General features: G+C 34.4%; 1 protein-coding gene across 3 annotated transcripts in view; it reads right to left on the reverse strand.

Moving 5' to 3' along the window:
- Nucleotides 1-19,890, reverse strand: part of CYB5R4 (cytochrome b5 reductase 4) — a 96,146-nt gene that overhangs the window by 20,610 nt on the left and 55,646 nt on the right. For 2 of the 3 annotated variants that reach the window (XM_073219393.1, XM_073219392.1), the window contains 8 exons: nt 19,047-19,107; nt 17,584-17,641; nt 15,951-16,044; nt 14,317-14,349; nt 12,331-12,453; nt 10,865-10,894; nt 2,524-2,664; nt 959-1,111 (listed from right to left, as the gene is read on the reverse strand). In XM_073219393.1, the coding sequence (XP_073075494.1) occupies nt 959-1,111; nt 2,524-2,664; nt 10,865-10,894; nt 12,331-12,453; nt 14,317-14,349; nt 15,951-16,044; nt 17,584-17,641; nt 19,047-19,107 (693 nt within the window). The remainder of the gene's footprint in view (nt 1-958; nt 1,112-2,523; nt 2,665-10,864; nt 10,895-12,330; nt 12,454-14,316; nt 14,350-15,950; nt 16,045-17,583; nt 17,642-19,046; nt 19,108-19,890) is intronic. The other variant, XM_037004922.2, reaches the window with a different exon arrangement.

Consider the following 19,890-nt stretch of genomic DNA (forward strand, 5'->3'; position numbering starts at 1 on the left):
ACAGAAAAAAGAGAAGAAACAGAAAGAGGCTCAAATCTTTTGATTTTACTGTAGTCTTCTAATAAACGCCTTCAAAGTACATTTAATGACAGCTTATTATGTGCCAACTGCTATGGTAGGTGTGGGAAATACAAAGAGAAGACAATCTCTTCCTCAAACTCAAGGTCATGTAAAGAGAGAATATTTTTATTCTTATGCTAGAGCTATGAACAAAGTGTTAGTTATTGGGGGGTGGGGGGTGCAGTCCAGAGAAGGAGGGAGGCTTCACAAAAGAAGTTACTGTGTCTTTAAAAAAAGGTACTTGACAGGTAGAGAAAAGATTTATGACCATCCTGTGAAGCAACTGCACATACTATTGATGACGATAACACACTTGTGAACTCTGAGTAGTACAAATATTTTGTATAGAAAGAGATGAATCTGGAGAGATCATGGCAGTTTTTACAGGCCATGCAGAGGACTTAATCAGTTAGGGAATGAAGACCCATCAGAGGTTTCAAAGCTTCAGAGCAACATGATTAAATCTATTCTCAGGGCAGGCTGGTGGAAGAACTAGAACATGCAGATAAAGAGACACCAGCCAGAGGCAACTGAGAGGGGGAGAGGTCAAATGAGACACGATGAAGGCCTGATCTTAGAGCAGGGCATGGGGGATAGAGAAGATCAAAAATCAGTGGGAGGTAGACTCCACAGAACTTAGGGGAGGACTGGATTGGGAAGGAGAAAATGGGAAGACTCCAGGATGACTCAAGTCTCCAGACTGGGTCAAGGACAAACAGTGATGCCGCAACTAAGGATGGGTTGGGTGCGAAAGAGAATATGATTTTGGCTGTAGACATGTTAACTGTAAGATATATGATCGACTCCCACATGGAGATAATCAGAGGACAGTATAACATGTGACCCAGTCTAGAACACAAATGAGGTTAAAAACAAAAACAAAACCAAAAATACTAACCAATTTGAAGATGATCAAGCTCTGGTGTGAAGAGTCCAGCAGGATAAATTTTGATCAGAAAGTAGATGTAATTATTGTTGGGAAGAGGTGGTTCCTTAAACTCTGAGATTAAGGAATCAGATACAGGTGTATATGGCTTCACAATTTCAGTACCTAAAAAAGTCATAACAAAGAAATTCAATTCTGAAACTCTAAAGCCCCAAATGAAGATGAAGCATACAATTTTCATGATGCTATCAGTATATATTTGAAACTGTATATCTAATGTATGTATAATTCTAAATGTATGTTCTACATCTATATATATATATATATAACCAAACCTATGTATGCTGGAATAATTTTAACAAATCAATACTTTACCCATAATATAAACAATCTGTTTTTATTAAGTGTGGCATCAGATGATAGGGATTTCTAATAATAAATTTAGACAACCATCTACTCCATCAGCATATAAACTTTGCAATGGAATGCATCAAAAGTAAGAAGGTATTAACATAATTTTAATTATACATCACATTTTTAACAAGGCTACTGATAGCCAGTGGGATCATTTGAGTGTGAGAAAGAAAATTTCACTTTTTACTTAATATATTTTGAATTGTTTTAACATTTTAAAATATTATATATTACTTTGGTAACTGGAAGAAAAGAATGTTAATCCAACTACTTCCAAGACTATATTAAAAAATAGGATAAAATCCATAAGAATTCATGCTATATTTCAGCTAGGCAAATTCCAAAGAAAAGGAGTCACCACACATTTGGAAGATCTCCATTTTATACATGGTTCCTTGATATATACAAAATTAATCTATCTGTAAATTATAATACATTGACAATAACTGCACTGAGAAAGATACCAGCTATTGAATGACGATCTGGCATTAGTGATGACGAAGAGAAAGGTTGTAGTGCCATTGTAATACACTGTATTCACCACATCCTGGCTGGGAGTCTGTTAGACGGGTGCTGGGAACACTATGGCTGACATGAGAATGTTGCCTTCTGTAGATTCAAAAGGCCAAGAAAATGTTGGGCATTTAAAACAAGCAAATGAGGTAATTTTAGGGTGAAATGAGGAAAAAATAATTCATGCAGTGAGGAATATCTTTATAAAGCTGGTTATACTGGTGGCACATTATGAGGAAATCATTTATAATACACCCACTCATTTTGAATTCTATAAATTCTGCTTCACAAATGACATAAGCATAAGTGGCTACTGAGAGATACTAGTATATATTTCTAGTAGCTGTCCTCAGGAAAGAACGTTTGTGTCCTCCCTCACATCTCTGCTAGGAATACACTGCAGTGCTGGTATAACCCGCAGTGCTGGAATCTGCCTCACGGCAATGTCTGTGCTCCGTGTGGTGCTGTGGCACGGCTACAGCTCCAACATGGAGGAACACTGAGTCAACAAACCTAGATCTACCTATCACTAAATCTAGCTCCCCAGAAACATTTACTAATAACCTCCACAGTTACTTTCTAAAGGGATCTGTACTGATTTTGGACTGCAGATAAAAGAAAGTGCTGGCCCAAGCCTCTATTTCCCTTACCTGTGACAGTTAGTTTGAGGTAAACGTGTCGCCCAATCGGCACCTGAAGGTGAGTGCTTGGTGGCAGCAACCAGCAGAAAAGCTTTGTATCATGAGTGACATCCTCCTTGGAAATTAACTGGCACTTTCTGTAGTACAAATCTAGAGAATGATTCATTTTAATGTATTAATAAATAAGTAAAAAGTAATCTGAGACTCACTAGGCGAAAGCACAGACTCAGCTTTTGCTCTTCAGTGCATTTGAATTTCACTAAAATGCCTATAAATTTTTATAATTCATCGTATTATGAAAACCTTACAGTGTTAACTTTTTGCATTTTATTTCCTGAGATACCCATTTCCTAAAACCCATAAATACCCTTATAATTTGAAAAGCGAACTTTATAAAATGAGTTTTACTTCCTCATGTCTGTTACAACAGATGAAAACCATTACATTCTAAGACATTAAAACCTCATTTATTTCTCAACTTTTTAAATAATTCTATTTTTATATTTATATTTCAAGCCTTATATTAACAGCCATATAATTAAATTATAGATGTGAAAAATATTTGATAACCAACAAACTACACTCTGAATTCTTTTCTTACAGAATAAAGAAGTCCTAAAACTCAATTACTTAAGGTTTAACATTATTAGCACTATTAAATAATTTTAGAAATATTTCTTTGATAAATGCAGGAAAAACATTATTATGTCTTTCTGTTTGTGTATAGGTATTATACACTTACATAAACTGTAGAACAGTTTAACTGTCAAAAATGATTAAGACAAAAAATAAACTTTTAAGTTTAAGGGATAAGTTTTGATCTTTCTGGAAAATTAACTCAAATGAGAAACTAAAAATGCCAAGTTTGTGGTACTAATACACAAATAAACAAAAGGAATCAAGTATTTCTATGAATACTGGAAATATTTTAAATATCTCAAGTTTAGGAAATATTATTTATATACACACAAGAATAAAATAATACCATTTTGATTGAAAGAACATATTACAAAAGTTCTGAAAACATTAATATTTTTACTTGTAAATTCTCTTTGGGATGTAAGCAGCATATCAGAGTGAACTGATGATATTGGTGTGTTTTGTTACTTCTTCTCCTATAAAACAGCATTTACTGAGATGTAAAGGAATCAGCTCCAATAAAACATTTATCCTAATTATTCTCTTTTTTTTTAAACCTAAAAGTATTTAAGTAGGTACAGAAAGATTTATTACAAATCTTAGGATATGAAGGCCCAACATCTAATAATCAATGGTTAATTAATGGAAAACTGAAATTCACTAAGAATCCTAAGAAATCATTTTGTCTGATTTTATCCAATTTCTCTTCTTCCCTTGTCCCTTTTGGCCCCCAAATACCCAGTCACTAAATCTTTCCACCTGCTACTATGGTATCTCAGAATGCACATAAATTCAGAGTGCATCACTACACACCCAAATCAAGGGGCGTTAGTCAAGTCATCTCATTTTAGTGCCAGGGCATAGTGTGGACCAGATTTCAGCTAAGGGAACCACCCAAGGTTATCCTGGCAGACCTCATCCAGTATTAGACAGACACAGGATCAAAGACATAGGCTAACCCACAAGGAGAAATGAAGGTTCAAATGATCTTCTCCCTTCCCTTCTAGGACCCAGAGGAAACTACAATCAGAGGCCCACATACTTTATGTCTAAACATTTACAAGTCATTAATCAGATGGATAACTGTTACATAAAATATGTCCTATGCCATATCTTGAAATATAAATTCACAACCTTCTGGTAGGCTAGGTTCAAAATCAGGATTCTTAATCTCTTCAGAGTTCCATGCAGGAAAATGGCAGAGGGACGAGAGACTGGCGATGGCCTGCCAAGCTCTCTTCTCACCCCGGCTCTGTCTGACACTGGCTGAAGCCTTATGTGGGTGTGATCAAGCTCATCCACTTGCTCTCCCCAACAACAGCCCTGATCACTCCTTACATACAAATGGATTAGGGGCCCTTCGGGCAGGGTTCCAGGTACCAGGATTGCAGTGCTGAGGGAAAGGGGGTGAACTCCAGGGGGACATTTCCTGGTCTTGCACAGACCTCTCCCTGTTGATGCCGGGGTTCTTGTTCACGAAGCCAAAGAATGAGCTTCACAAACACTCAAGGTAGGAGAGCAAGGCTTTTATTTAGAGACCAAGGGAGAGGAAAGAGCTCCCGGCTCACGCCAGGAGGGAACAAGAGAGCCCGTAGTGGTGCGTTGTTTAGGGGGTTTTATAGGCAGTTGAGGATTTTTCGAGAACATGAAAAAACTTAGGGGTGTGGACTTCCATCACCTGCCCTGTCCTCAAGGTGGGCTGGGTCATAGTCTGATTGCCAGGGCTGACAGTGGAGTCACAGGTTATGCTGATACCCTTGCAGAACACTCAACATTCCAGGCCAAGATGCTCCTGGCCTTTTGACCTTTAACTGATCTTACTGAAGATGTCTATATCTTTTACCCTAGAGAATTAGTGTGACCTTGACTTTGCATAATGCTTAGCACAGACTTTCAATAGGGACTTCTTTGCCCATTGTTACATTGCTCTGACTGTAAATATTCCACCCTGCTTCTCCCCCCCCAACAGGCCCTCACCCTACTCTGACTACACCCATGGTCCCTGTCTCACTGTGTGGGGGCTGTGGCGGGAGGAAAGCCTGGTGGAGTTCTCCATGTGCGACAGCCAGGACAGGGGCACATTTGCCTGCACCAAGGGCCACAGTGCTTTCTTGCTATCAAATGCAGTACATGTTGTTCTAGCCACTTTGCTGCTGGATGAAGAGGTTCACCTTCTGACTTGACAATTTCACCTCTAACATTTGCCAGAAAGGATTTGCTACACTAAGAGCTATGCATCTCTTCAATTATACTTAAAACATAAAGAAACCATGGGTTACAGTGATTTACTGACTTTCCTTGTTAGTTAACACAGAATTCTTGCTACTTAACACCACAGAGATGTTTCAACATCTTACCTATAAAAGTCTGCCATAGTTTCAAAAGAACATCCTGGCTATAGGTTCTACATGTTTTAAGAAAAAGTTAATGTTTTCATCTCTCAAGTGCACTGAGGAGAGAGACATCACAGACAGACAGAACTGCAGCACATGAGGAAAGAGGGGTTCAAAGCAGATGTGCAACTATTCTAGTCTGGACAAGGCCATGCAGTGTCAGGTTTTTGGCTTTGTAAGTATACATAATATTCAAGAAAATGAGAAATTGAAAATAAATATAACATGGTGAAATAAAAATGTAAGGCAGAAAAATTTCTGCCCCCAAAACCTAATCTCTTTTAACAACATACATATATTATTACTTGGGGTAATACTGAAATACTGAGGATAATATAATAAATTTGGCCTAGATTTTCTTCTTTTTGAAAAGACATTATATTTTTTCCTTTGAACTTCACAAGACTAAAATATAGACAAAGTCCTCAGTGGCAGACAGAACAGAAAGCAAACAGTGGACTAGGAGTCTGCACTGCCTTCAATCTGGCCTTCAACTCCTACTTGAACTCAGTATACTTTTAAAGCACCTATCCACCCTTATTTCCCCTACTAGAACAGAAGCTTCAGAAGTTAAATAGCTGGCCTAGGGATTAGAGTTTCTTGCCCCAGGTCAGTGACCTTGTTCAAAAAGTCTAAGTTCCGGAGTAGCATATAGTTCCTTAGTGTTTTCCTTCTTGTTTTAACTATTTCAGTTCAAGCACAAATATTTATAGATTATCCTTTCACCCTTTACAATTCTCTAGTACTTTATGTTCAAATTAAGGAACCAGTTCAGCAAGTCAGGACTCATCCAGGTATATCCTTCTTGAGTATCCCCATTCTTTATTGTTGTGATCAACCGTATTTTTTCTTAGCAGTCTTTACTACTTTCAATTACCTAAATTTACTTACTTGCTAATTTGCAATCTATCTTTACTCACTTACTTCTCCATGATCTTCCTGAACCAACACAGAGCAACCAACCAGTTAGTGAGACTACACACCTAAAAATACAGTCTATGGAAAAGAAACAACTTAAAAACATGCAAACATCTATAATATTAAAAAATATATTGACATACATACCTAGTGATGCCTAAACATTAAGAAACACAACCTACAGCCATTCAATTCAATAGACATCCCATTTAGAGTCTGTTACAGTTCACCAAGTAGAGACCATGCTGATTTAGCCTTGATGACTGTCTATTTCTGCCAAGACAGTGACCTTAATGAGCAATGAACTTGCCTGCAGGGATGATGTTCAAAACACCTGGGTACAAACTATTTTCAAACACTGTACAGATGGTTAACATTTTGACTACTGATAAAATAATCCAAATTCACAAAACCATTAGAGTATCTTCCTATACTGAAGAAACAACAAAGTTTGAATTATATACTTTTAAAAGAATTACAAAACTGCAGTTATTTTGTTGTTTTAAAAAATTATTCAGCCTTTTCACTAATTTTTAATTAGACTGCCATCTAATCTCTGGTAGTATAGTTTTACTATCCTCATCCAAACCACTCTTGTATATATGAATAAGAATACAATCACAATATATTCAAACACTAGAGACACTAAATATCGATTCATATATTGCGGTAAAACATAATGAAGGAGAACGCTCAAAGACAGAGAATTTCCATATATGATTTTTAAGTTAGTATTATCAAGTTGACAGCTAAACACAGATTCCTTTCTGTTTTAGCTATTATTGTTAAAAATACTCCTAAAGGGTATTAAGATGTTTTACTACCTCAGCTAATGTGAACTGAATATTGCAAGGTGAGAAATCTGTAGAGTTAAACATTAGTGTTAAACTAGGAGAAAGGCAACTCTTCCCTTAAGTCTAGATTCAATGGGGCCTTAGACACAGCATTTAGCAAACTGTCACTAAATTTGAACATCTCCATACCTATCACCTTTCCTTTCATGTTCCGTAACTAATTCAGCCAACATTGTATACTGAAGTGCCTAAATCATCTGAACTCTAAGTTTTTAAACTTTTTCTATTATCTTTTAATAAAGTACATAGTTTCTTATTCAATTACAGTCTGCTCCACCTATTCTGTGTTTCCTCAGATTTCACGTTTGGGACATTCTGATAGAAATGAAAGTAAGATAGCAAGATGCCAAAGTTGTATAGTTACTGTGCAAGCAATAACTTTATACCTATTAGGTAGAGGAGGTAATTTAGAGATTAAAGCATAGTGAAAGTTTTATTTGCTATCCACAATACTTCTTCATTTCTAGTAATGGTGAATACTTATTTTAGGCAGCAAAGAAACATGGATACACACAGGCAAGGGTTTGGGAGAGGTGAGGATGGTTCTTTCTATACCTGTAAGAAGATCGGTCATTGTAAAAACAACCAAACTGCTTGCAGAATCACAAGCCCTACAATTAAATGACCATTTACAGTGTGTTGATAGACACATTTGCAAGTAGACAGTACCTCACTGTGTGTGTGTGTGTGTGTGTGTGTGTGTATGGTTTCACAGTTAAGAAGCTCTGATGAAAGTATATGTCAAACCATGCAAAACTACCAGTTTTCTATGTTAAAAATATTATTAGCAATTTCATACAGTTCAACTTAAAAAGACAGTTACAGATGACATTATTTAATTTAAAATTTATAAATTGCTACTGACATCAAAATTGTGACACAATTTTTTAAAAAACCTTGTTTACAATTTTATATTCCAAGACTCATTTACTGAGTTTTTTGTCAACAAGTTTTAAAAATACTTTTGTCTTGTGATCAGTCTCTCTACATTTCAGGCAATCGTAATTAAAATTAAATTTTAGTTTGGGTGCAGCGATAGTAGTAACCCAATTATCTTTTAGTTTCTGACCCTTAATAGACAATATCCTCAGCCATATCCACAACTCATACATACAAGTCATCCCTGGGGAGAAAAAAATAATTGGAAACATCCAACTTACAAATGGTAGTCTGGTTCCATTAATACAATTTAAAATAACACTCATTACATTTGGATTAAAGTTAAAAATGAAGTAGTTCCTCTTCTCTGATTATGTTCTTTATATATTTTAATTTTTCATGTAAGTAAACTCTAGATTCAACATGAGAAGGTATTGCATTAAATGTCTTCAACTTATGTTTATTTTCAAACTAAAATTCTTTTAGTTAAGAAATTTTAACAGAAACCAGCATGCTGATATCAGTAAGTCAATAATTCTATTAACACATACTAAAAACCTAGGAACCATTTGATGGACTACAAACATCTGAAGTTACTGACAGCAACTTATTTATAATACTCAGGATGTTAAGTATTCAGCTTTGCTAGCAAATAAAATAATATACAGTTTTAGTCATAATTTAAGGAGGGAAAGCACAAAGAAGAAATTATCTTTGCTAATTCAGTCAAATAAATAAAAATATCCCTGAAATTCTGAGTCATTTTCCAAAGTGAAAACCCTAGTTCACTGAAAGTAAATGTGTGGCTCCAATTACATCCAAGAAAGCTAAAGTTCACTTGTTAAAGCCATGGTGGTTCACGATTCAATCTGAGATTCATGGCAGGGACAAGAGTTCACCGAGAGCCTCAGGAAACCACAGAGAGATTTAAGCAGTGTTGATGCTAACAATTTCCAAATGGAGGTCAGCCCTGGTTTTGATTCTCAGTATCATTTATTTCTAGAACTTAGCTTTTATCTGGTTTGTATGATTTTTCAATTACTATATATAGATAATTTCAGGGCAAGAGATTTCACTTTTACCTCTTTCCATTTTTATTGTCTTCTCTCCTCTTTTGCTCTGCCAGATCACACTATTATTTCTCTATGTTCTTTCAGACCTCCTGCTCAGTAAAATTAATCTTTTTGACCTTTTCCTACTTATGGCTTTCATTTTTCTTTTTCTACAACCTGCAAAAATGCCTGGCACAAGTACCCAGTAACAATTTGAAGCTCTAGCTGGGAAACCCTCCATAGTTATTGTTGTTTCTGTTGTTTTGAAACATGATTTGAAATTCATCTACTGCAGCCATTCATTCAAGATCAAATTCGTCTGCATCTGCTCACTTGGGGTTACCTAAAAAATATATTAGTTTGTACTACATAACTTGCCCTGGTTGGTTTGTTTCTTTATAAAGAAGTATTCCTTAATATCATGTCAGTGTATGTTCCTCCTTTCACATGGGAAAATAACTTATGATGCCTTTTGCTTCATATCACAGTGTCCAAAATAGCCTTCTACACACAATGTGTACTTAAAATAAGGCTACCTGATACTTTTCTGAAATTAAAATATTACCCACAAGATAAAAACTCTCAACAAAGTGAGTACAGAGGGAGCACACCTCAACAGAGTAAAGACAATATATGACAAGCCCACAGCTAACATCACACTCAACAGCGAAAAGCTCAAAGTTTATCCTCTACAATCAGGAATAAGACAAGGATCCTTACACTCACCACTTTTATTCAACATAGTACTGGAAGTCCTAGTCAGAGCAATTAGGCAAGGAATATACAAGTGATCCAAATCAGAAAGGAAGAAGAAAAACTATTTGCAGATCACATCATATTGTATATAGAAAATCCTAAAGACTGTCAGAATAAATGAATTCAGTAAAGGTACAGGATATAAAATCAATATGCAAAAATCTGTTGCATTTCTACACCCTGATATTGAACTACCAGAAAGAAAAATATAGAAAACAATCCTATTTACAACTATATAAAAGAATAAATACTTAGAAACAAATTAATCTAAGGAGGTGAAATTCCTATGCAGTTAAACTATAAGACATTGATGAAAGAAACTGAAGATAACACAAACAAATGGAAAGCTATCCCATGCTCATTGATTGGATGAATTAATATTGTTAAAACGGCCATACTACCTAAAGCAATCTGCAGATTCAGTGCACTCCCTATTAAAATTCCAGTAACATTTTTCACAGAAATAGAACAAGCAATTCTAAACTTGTATGGAACCACAAAAGACCCCCAAATAATCAAAGATATCTTGAGAAAGAAGAACAAAGCTGGAGGTATCATGCTCCTTGACTTCTAACATAGTTATTTAACTATGTTATTATTATTCTAACATAGGTATAATAATCAAAATGATATGGTGCAAAACAGACACAGAGATCAATGGAATAGAATAGAGCCCAGGAAAAAAACCCCATGCATATATGGTCAAAACATTTAAGACAAAGGAGGCAAGAATATATACAATGGGAAAGGACCATCCTTCAACAAATGGTGCTGGAAGACTGGACAGACACATGCAAAATAATGAAACTAGATACCATTTTACACCACACCCAAAAGTAACTCAAAGTGGATTAAATACCTGAATGTAAGATCTGAAGCCATAAAAAACCTAGAAGAAAATACAGTCAGTGAGCTCCCTGACATCAGTCTTAGTGATGATTTTTTAGATATGATTCCAAAAGCAATGGCAATGAAAGGAAAAAATATACAAGTAGGACTATATCAAACTAAAAGACATCTGCACAGTAAAGGAAACCATCAATAAAATGAAAAGGAAACCTACTGAGTGGGAGAAAATATCTGGAAATTATGTATCTGATAGGGTTTAATATCCAAAATATGTAAAAATAGACAACTCAATAGCAAAAAAACCAAACAATCCAGTTAGAAAATGGGCAGAGGATAAGAAAAGGCATTTTTCTAAGGACAACATAAAAATGGTCAACAGGTATATGAAAAGATGTTCAACATCACTAATCATACAGAAAATGCAAGTCAAAACCATGGTGAGATATCACCTTATACATGTTAGAATGGCTATGATCAAAAAGATAAGAAATAATGAGTACTGGCAAGGATGTGGAGAAAAGTAACACTTGTGCAGTGTTGGTGGGAATGTAACCTAGTATAGCCACTACTGAAACCAATACAGAGGTTCCTCAAAAATTAAAAATAGAACTATCATATGATCTAGCAATTCTACTTCTAAGCATTTAACTGAAGAAAATAAACAAAAAAACATAATTTGAAAAGGTACATGCACCTCTACGTACCCTGCAGCATTATTTACAATAGCCAAGATATGGAAACAACCTGCATGTCCAGTGATAGATGAATGGATAAAGAAGATGTGCTTGCTATACATATACAATGGAAAACTATTCAGCCATAAAGAAGATTGAAATTTTGCCATATACAACAACAAGGATGGATCCTGACATCATTATGCTAAGTGAAAAGAGTCTGGCAGAAAGACAAATACTGTATGCTCTCACTTACATGTGGAATCTAAAAAACAAAAAAACAAACAAACAAAAAACCAAGCCACAGATACAGAGAACAGACTGGTGGTTGCCAGAGGCAGGGGGTGGGAGGGGAGAATTGAAATGGGTAAAGGAGTCAAAAGATACAAACTTCAGCCATAAAATAAGGAAATCATAAGGATGTAATGTCCTGCAATGGTGACTATAGTTACAATACAGTAATGTATATTTGAAAGTTGCCAGAAAAGTATGTCTTCAGTGCAAGAAAACAATTTTTTGTGTGACTATGCACAGTAACAGATGTTAATTAGACTTACTGTGGCAATAATTTTACAATCTATACAAACACTGAATCATGTTATACACCTGAGTAATAAAATGTAATATGTCAATTATGTCTCAATTTTAAAAAAAGGTGGATAACAGACATGATTTCTCTTTCGAAATCTTAGTGGTGATACAAAGACACTGTGGCTCATACCACAATGGCTTTCCAAACTTGTTAATGTGCCATTAACAACAATTTCATGAACACGGGACTAAAAATAACAGCATAGCATACCTCTATCTTTCTTTGGAATAAGTGAATTATGATTCTCCCGGGGATGACCAAGACATTTCCAAGAAGTGTTCTCTTTTTTCTTTAGGACAATCTCTATTTTTCCCACATTCTCAACAACCCGCACTGAAAAGAAGATAAACACTAAATAAAAGACTTTATTGTAAAAACAATTTTCTCAAATAGCTTAAGTGTTCCAATCTCATACGAATGACATTGATCATAAGTAAGATAAATAAGATTTTATATATGTAGTCATAAAAATTGTTTATGTCATATATGGTGTTAAATACATCTTAATTTATTTTAGATTCAGATTAACTTCTTTAACCTAGTTTATCAATAACCAAACTAATATGTATTGCAAGTTTTCATATTATCTCAAATATAGCCATGGCAGTTAATTAAGGCAGCTAAAAAAAGGAGAAGGGGGGCTAACATATACAATTAGCCATTGAATGGACTCACAAAAGCAAATTTAATTTATACCTTTTTTTTTTAACATTTCTTAAGTTGGGATCTGAGTTCTTATGAGTGAATTCAACAGAATTCACAGAAAATAATAAATAAACACAGAAAGAGCCTCAGGAGAATGAGTCCTTATAAAGGGCATATGAATCTTTAATAGTTAAAACCTTTTAGATTACCTTTTTATTTTTGGTTGATTAAAATAAAATTCTAAAAATAGTTTAGAATATGGATATAATAATAAAATACAGGTTTTTACACAGATTAAATTTTATGAATGGACTGTACTTTTAAGGACCTAAAGAGTATTTAATTTTGTCTTTAGAAACATCTGTTCTTCCTTACTTGTAAACAGGTAATTCAGTAGCAATTTAACAACTTTTAAGACAGTTGAATGAATTCAATTTAATGAGCACTGATTTGCACTGATGTGAAGCTTAACAAAAGTAAAAACATGGTCCTTGAGTTAAAAGAGCTTAATTTATAAACTTTTCAGAGCTTACTATGATACACAGAAAAGGGAAGGCAAAGAACAAATATTAAGGTACTCTGACGATACTTGAAAAAAGAAGCCACATGTGCATTTTAGAAAATGTATGTATGTGTGATATTATTTAACCTTAAAAAAGAAGAAAATCCTGCCATTTGTGACAGTACAGATGAACCTGGAGAGCATTATAGTAAGTGACATAAGCCATACAGAGAGGTTGCCAGGTACTAGGAGGTGGGAGGAAATGGGGAGATGATGGTAAAAGAGCACAACCTGTCACTTATAAAATGAATAAGGTCTGAGGATTGAATGTACAACATTGGGAGTGTAGTTGGTAACACTGTATTATACAACTGAAATTTGCTAATAAGACAGTGGAATTAAGTGTTCTCACCAAAAAGAAAAGGTAAATATGTGAGGTAATGGATGTGTTAACTTGATTGTGGGAGTCCTTTCACAATAAATATATATATCAAATCATCACATTGCTCACTTTAAATATATTATCATTTTGTCAATTATACCTCAAAAAAGCTACAAACAAAAGACAAAAGAACAAGAAACCTTCAATTCTCTGATGAGCCTCCTGTTGTTAAACATCAGTGTAAACCCCACAGTGTGCATTTATATGCAGCAATATTCATAATTTAATATGTTGTCAACATTTAAACATATATAAAAATATACACATAAGAACAATTTGTCTGGTCTAGTGTATTTCTGCAAGCTGGATGTCAGGCATAGTGCCGAGCTGAGGAAGGTAGGAAGAATGCAAGAGAGAATTGTTTTCTAAGGAGAGAAAAAGGAAAGTACAAAGAGATAAAAGGAACAAGGCAAAAGAAAAAAGGGAGTAAAACCTGGAATCAGAGGGAAAAGAACACACTTAAAAATTAGTATAATTGTTTATAAAGAAAACTTAACACATTTGTTTTGCAACATGAAAATGGACATATGAAAAATAAGACAAATACTGATTCCCCCCACCCTGCCCCATGTGTGTACACATACATAATTATTTTTTGGTAGCTTACCAGAAAAATCTTCATGAATCTCATGGCTTAGCTCTGGAAAAGAAAAATAAATTTACTTAAAATCTTACTTCAATTCATACAATATCATATAAGATATTTTAAGTGGCGATTTTAAATGGTTCTCTTATGTACTATTTCAAATCTCTTAAGAAAAACATATTCTGACCACAAAAATGTTGAGTCAAATTATTGAAATATACTTCAAGTTTTCCATTTCTCTCCCCATTAATAAAGAACAAATACTCAATTGCCCACAAGTGGTTGGAAACCTACACTAGTCTAAAGTATGGTCTTTAGGTATGGCCAGTATGGACTGACAATCCTACAGCACAGGGAGGGAGGCAGCACCTGAGGCAGGATGCTCACGTATGTGCACATATGTGATTCCCGCCAGGCTTGGGTCTGGCTCTGTCTGTCCTGCTTACTGTGCTCCCAAACTGAAAAAAACTATTGAGTATCTGTGCTATGTTTTCTGAAGGTGTTATGGATACAATGATTAGTGAAAAAGAAGAGCCCCTACTTTACGAAGCTACATTCCAGAAAGGGGAGATATTTTTGCAAATATCTGCACAAATTTCACTGAGTTAACAAAGTTATCTGGAAGTCACAATTTTCATTATTTTAGTCCTTTCAATCCAATTATCAGCAACCCAAGTTTCATATTTTTGACTGTGGAATTTTTGTTTCTTTTTTATATGTGTGCTAGATATATAGTTAAGCTACAGTGTGAACACAATTATCCATAAAGTATTTAAAACATAAGAAATGCTGGCACAAAGGTTTTACTTCAAAATCATGACATCACTCCTGAAAAATGTATACTTTTCTAGATATCTCAGAGTTTGGTTAAAACCCTCCCATAAGAGGCAATATACACTAGCTCTTATGTTAACAAAAAATAGGACAGGATATATTTCTGAAAGAAAGGATTAAGATTTGAGGTTGATTAATGAATTGGAAAGTAGGAAAAACATTTATCAACTCTGATCAAATTCAGGACTAATGGTACTGCATTAATATAGTAAAGTACTGAGGAGAACCCTGAGTCAGCTAAGGTCTGGAGAATTTCAATCTGTTTTGCAAAAGTAAATGAAATGTTCTTTACAGGAGAATACCTACTTGAAATAGTTTCCTTGTTTTTGTTTTACTTCTACCTTATAGAATAAGATCACCTTCATAAAAGGAGAAAAGGGTAAAATCCTAGAGTCATTATGGGTTAAAAATGGATTAAGGATCTGTCATCTGTGATTCCAGATTTTAGTCGTGACTTCTTTCTCTGAGAAACCTGTAATCTTTCAAAACACACAGAAATGGCCAATGTTTGACAGGCCTCCAGAGATTCATTTGTAGGTGCCAAGTAAAAGAGACTTATAAAGCTAGGCCAATAAATATTTCTTCCTACTATTATTGATTTTGATTGCAATTAATCATTTAAACTTGGGAGAGGTAAGGTTGTGCTGCCATTTGCTAGCACTTTTTTAGTTTAAGGAAAGAGAGAAAAATTGATCCCCAAATAATAAACTAAAGTGACAAGATCAGGTAAAATATTACAGTTACCTAGACTGTAGACCAAGTTATTGACATACTTAAAGGAAATTGGAGTTGTTTCCATTAATAAATATTAAAGTACTTACCAATATATATGAGAAACGAATGATCCTGGATAATTGTTTCAGCTCTAAAGGAACCACCCTGATGATCAACTATGATTGAGTCTAAACCGATATCCTTAAACAGAAAGCAAAAAGAGAAAGATTAGAAAGTAATTTTTCCCCAAACTTCTGCAACTATACTTTTAAGGTGATTATTGGAGGTTCATATGACACTTCATTACAGAACCCAAAAGCTAAATAAATCTTACCCACACTTTCTCTCTCATACAATCCAGTTGTCCTTCAAAGCACATATTAACATTTTAATTGTCTATTTGTCTTTGTTAAATAATTTACCTTACGTACTCATCTCTAAGCCCTATGTATAAGGGACTGTCTAAAATATTTCTTGGTACCTAGGTGCTCAATAAAATTTGTTGAATAAATTTGGAAAAACAATTAGCATCAGACCAGAAGCCAACATATCCATGTTCATTTTAATCTTTCCATTACTGTGTGATGCTGGCAAATGACACAACCTCTTAACCTCAGCTTATAAAAAAATTAATTAACTAACAAAATTTTAAATGTCTCTAATTTCTTACATAGCCTTGTTTTGGTGCAAGTTATTTTGGTACCTATGATTTATACCATACATTGAACACATTATTCCAGGTAGAAAACTTCCCTCTTCTCTTTGTCATCCATCCATGTGCTTCACTGACACCACCCGTGGGAGCAGACCCCAACCTCCTTAGGCCCTGCCCTCTTGGTTTCAGACTGTGTGATGAGGAAACAAACACGAGACAGAGTGGAAGGGCGGACAAGCAGTGCCTCTGGCCCTGGTCACTACTGCAGAATAGTCAGAGCTGCCACAGTCAGAGGCACTCACCAGCTCAGAGGGGGTTCTTCTGCTATTATAGAAGTAACATGCATTCTCAGATATTTCTAGCACCACCAGAACTTATCTTTAAATCTACACGGTTCCCCAAGGGTGGGAATCTTGCCAACTGCTGGAAGATGTGTTTGGAGATGTAAGTTGTCTGCTTATTTACCTGACTTCCCTGTTGGGCGAGAAAAGAAGCCCCACAAAAGCCAAGTATGTATGTACCTGGCCCATCATTAGATCCCTGAATTCTAAGATAGGGTTGCAAATAAAGTAGATACTTAATAAATACTTAGAAAATGAATTAACTCCTTAATTTTAGTTTCAAGAGGGCAAATGAACCCCACTGTGGTTTAAGCATACTCAGCCACAGCAGTATAGTCTCTTCTGCCTCTCAAATTCTGATTTACATGCAAGAAATTAGTTCTTATGGTGAAGTTACCTGGGATTATCATTTTTGTTATCCATGCTTTAAAAAACAAAAGTCACAGAAAGTACATAAAATAATTCCTAGTCTAGCCTTTTTCTAAGAGACTAGAGCATGGTTGTTAAAAGCATATTCTTTGGAGCCAGCCTACTTGGGTTCAAAATGCTACATCTGCCACCTGTGGTGTAACTTTGGATATATTACTTAATCTGTTTCCTCATCCATAAAATAGGAACAACGTAAGGATCTACCTCATAGACTTACTGTAAGTCACACAAGAAGAGTGCTTAGAAAAGTACCTGCACATAGCTAAGATTTATTGAGTAGTTACTTTTTTATCCTGATTTTAAAGATGTGCTTACCTTCTGTTTGGTATATATGACAATGGTGACTAAAGAGTCTGTTTGGAACCAGTCATAGCTGTAAAGTATTTTTAAAAATGAAGTTATATTGACAATCATATGCATTAATATATTAAATCATTAAATATATGATCTAAAAATATATATGACTTAAAAATATAAAGTATAACTTAAAATATAACTATATGACTTAAACATATGGCTTAAAATCTATAGTTGGACATATATTTCTCTAGGTAGACATTTTTCTAAATTATGAGTGGTCTTACCGTTATATACTGGTAATTATTTCCAAATTTAAAATACCTGTACTTCCTGTGTTTCAACTTAGATAAAAGCAAACAATATCTTTGGCAAGACACTTTTTATAAAAGTTACACATTTCTAAAATTTTCTTTTATCAGAGCATTAACACATTTTCCTAAGGATTATGAAGAAATCTCCATGTATAATTTATTACCTTTATTCCTCCCTGTCACAAATATATTATTACTCAAGAAATTAATTTATCAAAGTCGGTTAATAAGTCAACAGTAAAACTTAAAGTAAAACTAAGTCTTCTGTTTTGCAATAATTATTGAGCAAACTGATACTGTTTTTGCACTTATTACCTACAGATAGATACCCATAGGTAAATCCTAGAGTAGGTATCCTAGGCCTTTAACTTAAAATTGTATATGAAATAATTTAACAGATTTAACAAATACAGCAGGATGCTGCTGTTATAATACAGATTAGTGGTGGTGGGAGGAAGGTGGAAAAAACTACCAAGAATACACATAACCCTGAGGATTTTTGAAATGTCATCGACAAAAATATATATGGATTGTTTAATTTACTATCAGACCATTAGTGTGCAATAATACATTTTGAAGGATTTCCACTAAAATGATAAAATTGATAAACGAGGTATATAAAAAATCAACGCTGAATAAATTACGGTATGGTGTTATGATGGAAATCAGACAAAAAATGCTTTTGCAGAATATTTAATGACAGGAAATTGCTCATAGAATACAATGTAGTACTAATATTACCAAAATAGAATAATATGGAAATAGGTATATGAATCAAATGGGGTAGAATAAAGCAAATATTAAGAGTATAGATTTAGAATTGATGTATTACAACTGATTTTACCACTTTCTTTTGTATTTCTCTACATTTTCCAAGTTTTCTACCGTAAATGTATATTTTTTAACCAGAAAAAATATTTTTGAATTGTTTTATAAAATTGAGGTGTTTAAAATAGATCAAACTTCAGTTATATCAAAAATTTATGTTTATAGAAAAGCTCATTTTCTAACAATGCCTGAAAAATGAGGCTTTACAGTTTTTATGTCAAGAAGCATGATTAATGTAATAAGCAATAAATCAAACCCAGGGCTGTTTCATGTTTTTAAGTGTGCACATTTTGGTACAGAACTGACTTAGCTTTAAAAAAGTAAAACAAAAATGCATACCTTGGAGAACTATGACCTTCTTTGGCAAATGTATCTGTCACTTGGCTCTGGGGAAACACGCCTTCACAAAGAAAAACAAACAAACAGCCACAATTCATCTAGACAGCACTTTTCTTTCCTTCTTTTCCTTGTCAGTAAATGTCTAACTGAAATATTATAAAAGGACACAAATCATAGAAGTATTACTTAATGAATTTTAATAAACTATTGGAGCCAGCACCCTCCTGTGCCCCCTAAATCATTACCCTGACCCCAAGAGTAAACCCTTATTCTGACTTTAACATCATGATTAGTTTTTGCCTGTATCTGACCCTTATAAAAATAGAATTAGATGTTCTCTTTTGGTGTGGCTTTTTTGTCCTACATCATAGACATTGCAGTTTTATGTGAACTAAGCATGACTGATAGTAAGCAATAAATCAGTCCTAGAGGTTTCTGAGATTTTATCCATGCCGTTGAATGCATCAGTAGTTTGTTCTCTTTTATTACTGTTTTACCATTGTATAGATATACCAGAATTCATTTATTCTCCAGTTTATGGACATTTAGGTTCCCAGTTTTGGGCTACTATGCATACTGCTATTATAAATATTCTTGTGTATGTACATGTACATTCTTAACACATATCCTCATTCCAAAGTGGTTGTACCAACTCATATTTTTTACCAGAAGTGTCTGAGAGTTCCAGTTGCTTTACAATTTCACTGACAGATGGTGTTCTGTCTTTCCATCTTAGTTACTCTTGTGGGCATGCATCAACACTGCATTTTAACAGCCCACTGAAACTGTGGTTTTCAAATTGTTTTAGAAAACTCTGAGACACAGAAGAACTTTGGAGATTCTA

This window comes from Manis javanica, chromosome 13 (assembly GCF_040802235.1).
Source record: "Manis javanica isolate MJ-LG chromosome 13, MJ_LKY, whole genome shotgun sequence".
NCBI classification, from domain to species: domain Eukaryota; kingdom Metazoa; phylum Chordata; class Mammalia; order Pholidota; family Manidae; genus Manis; species Manis javanica.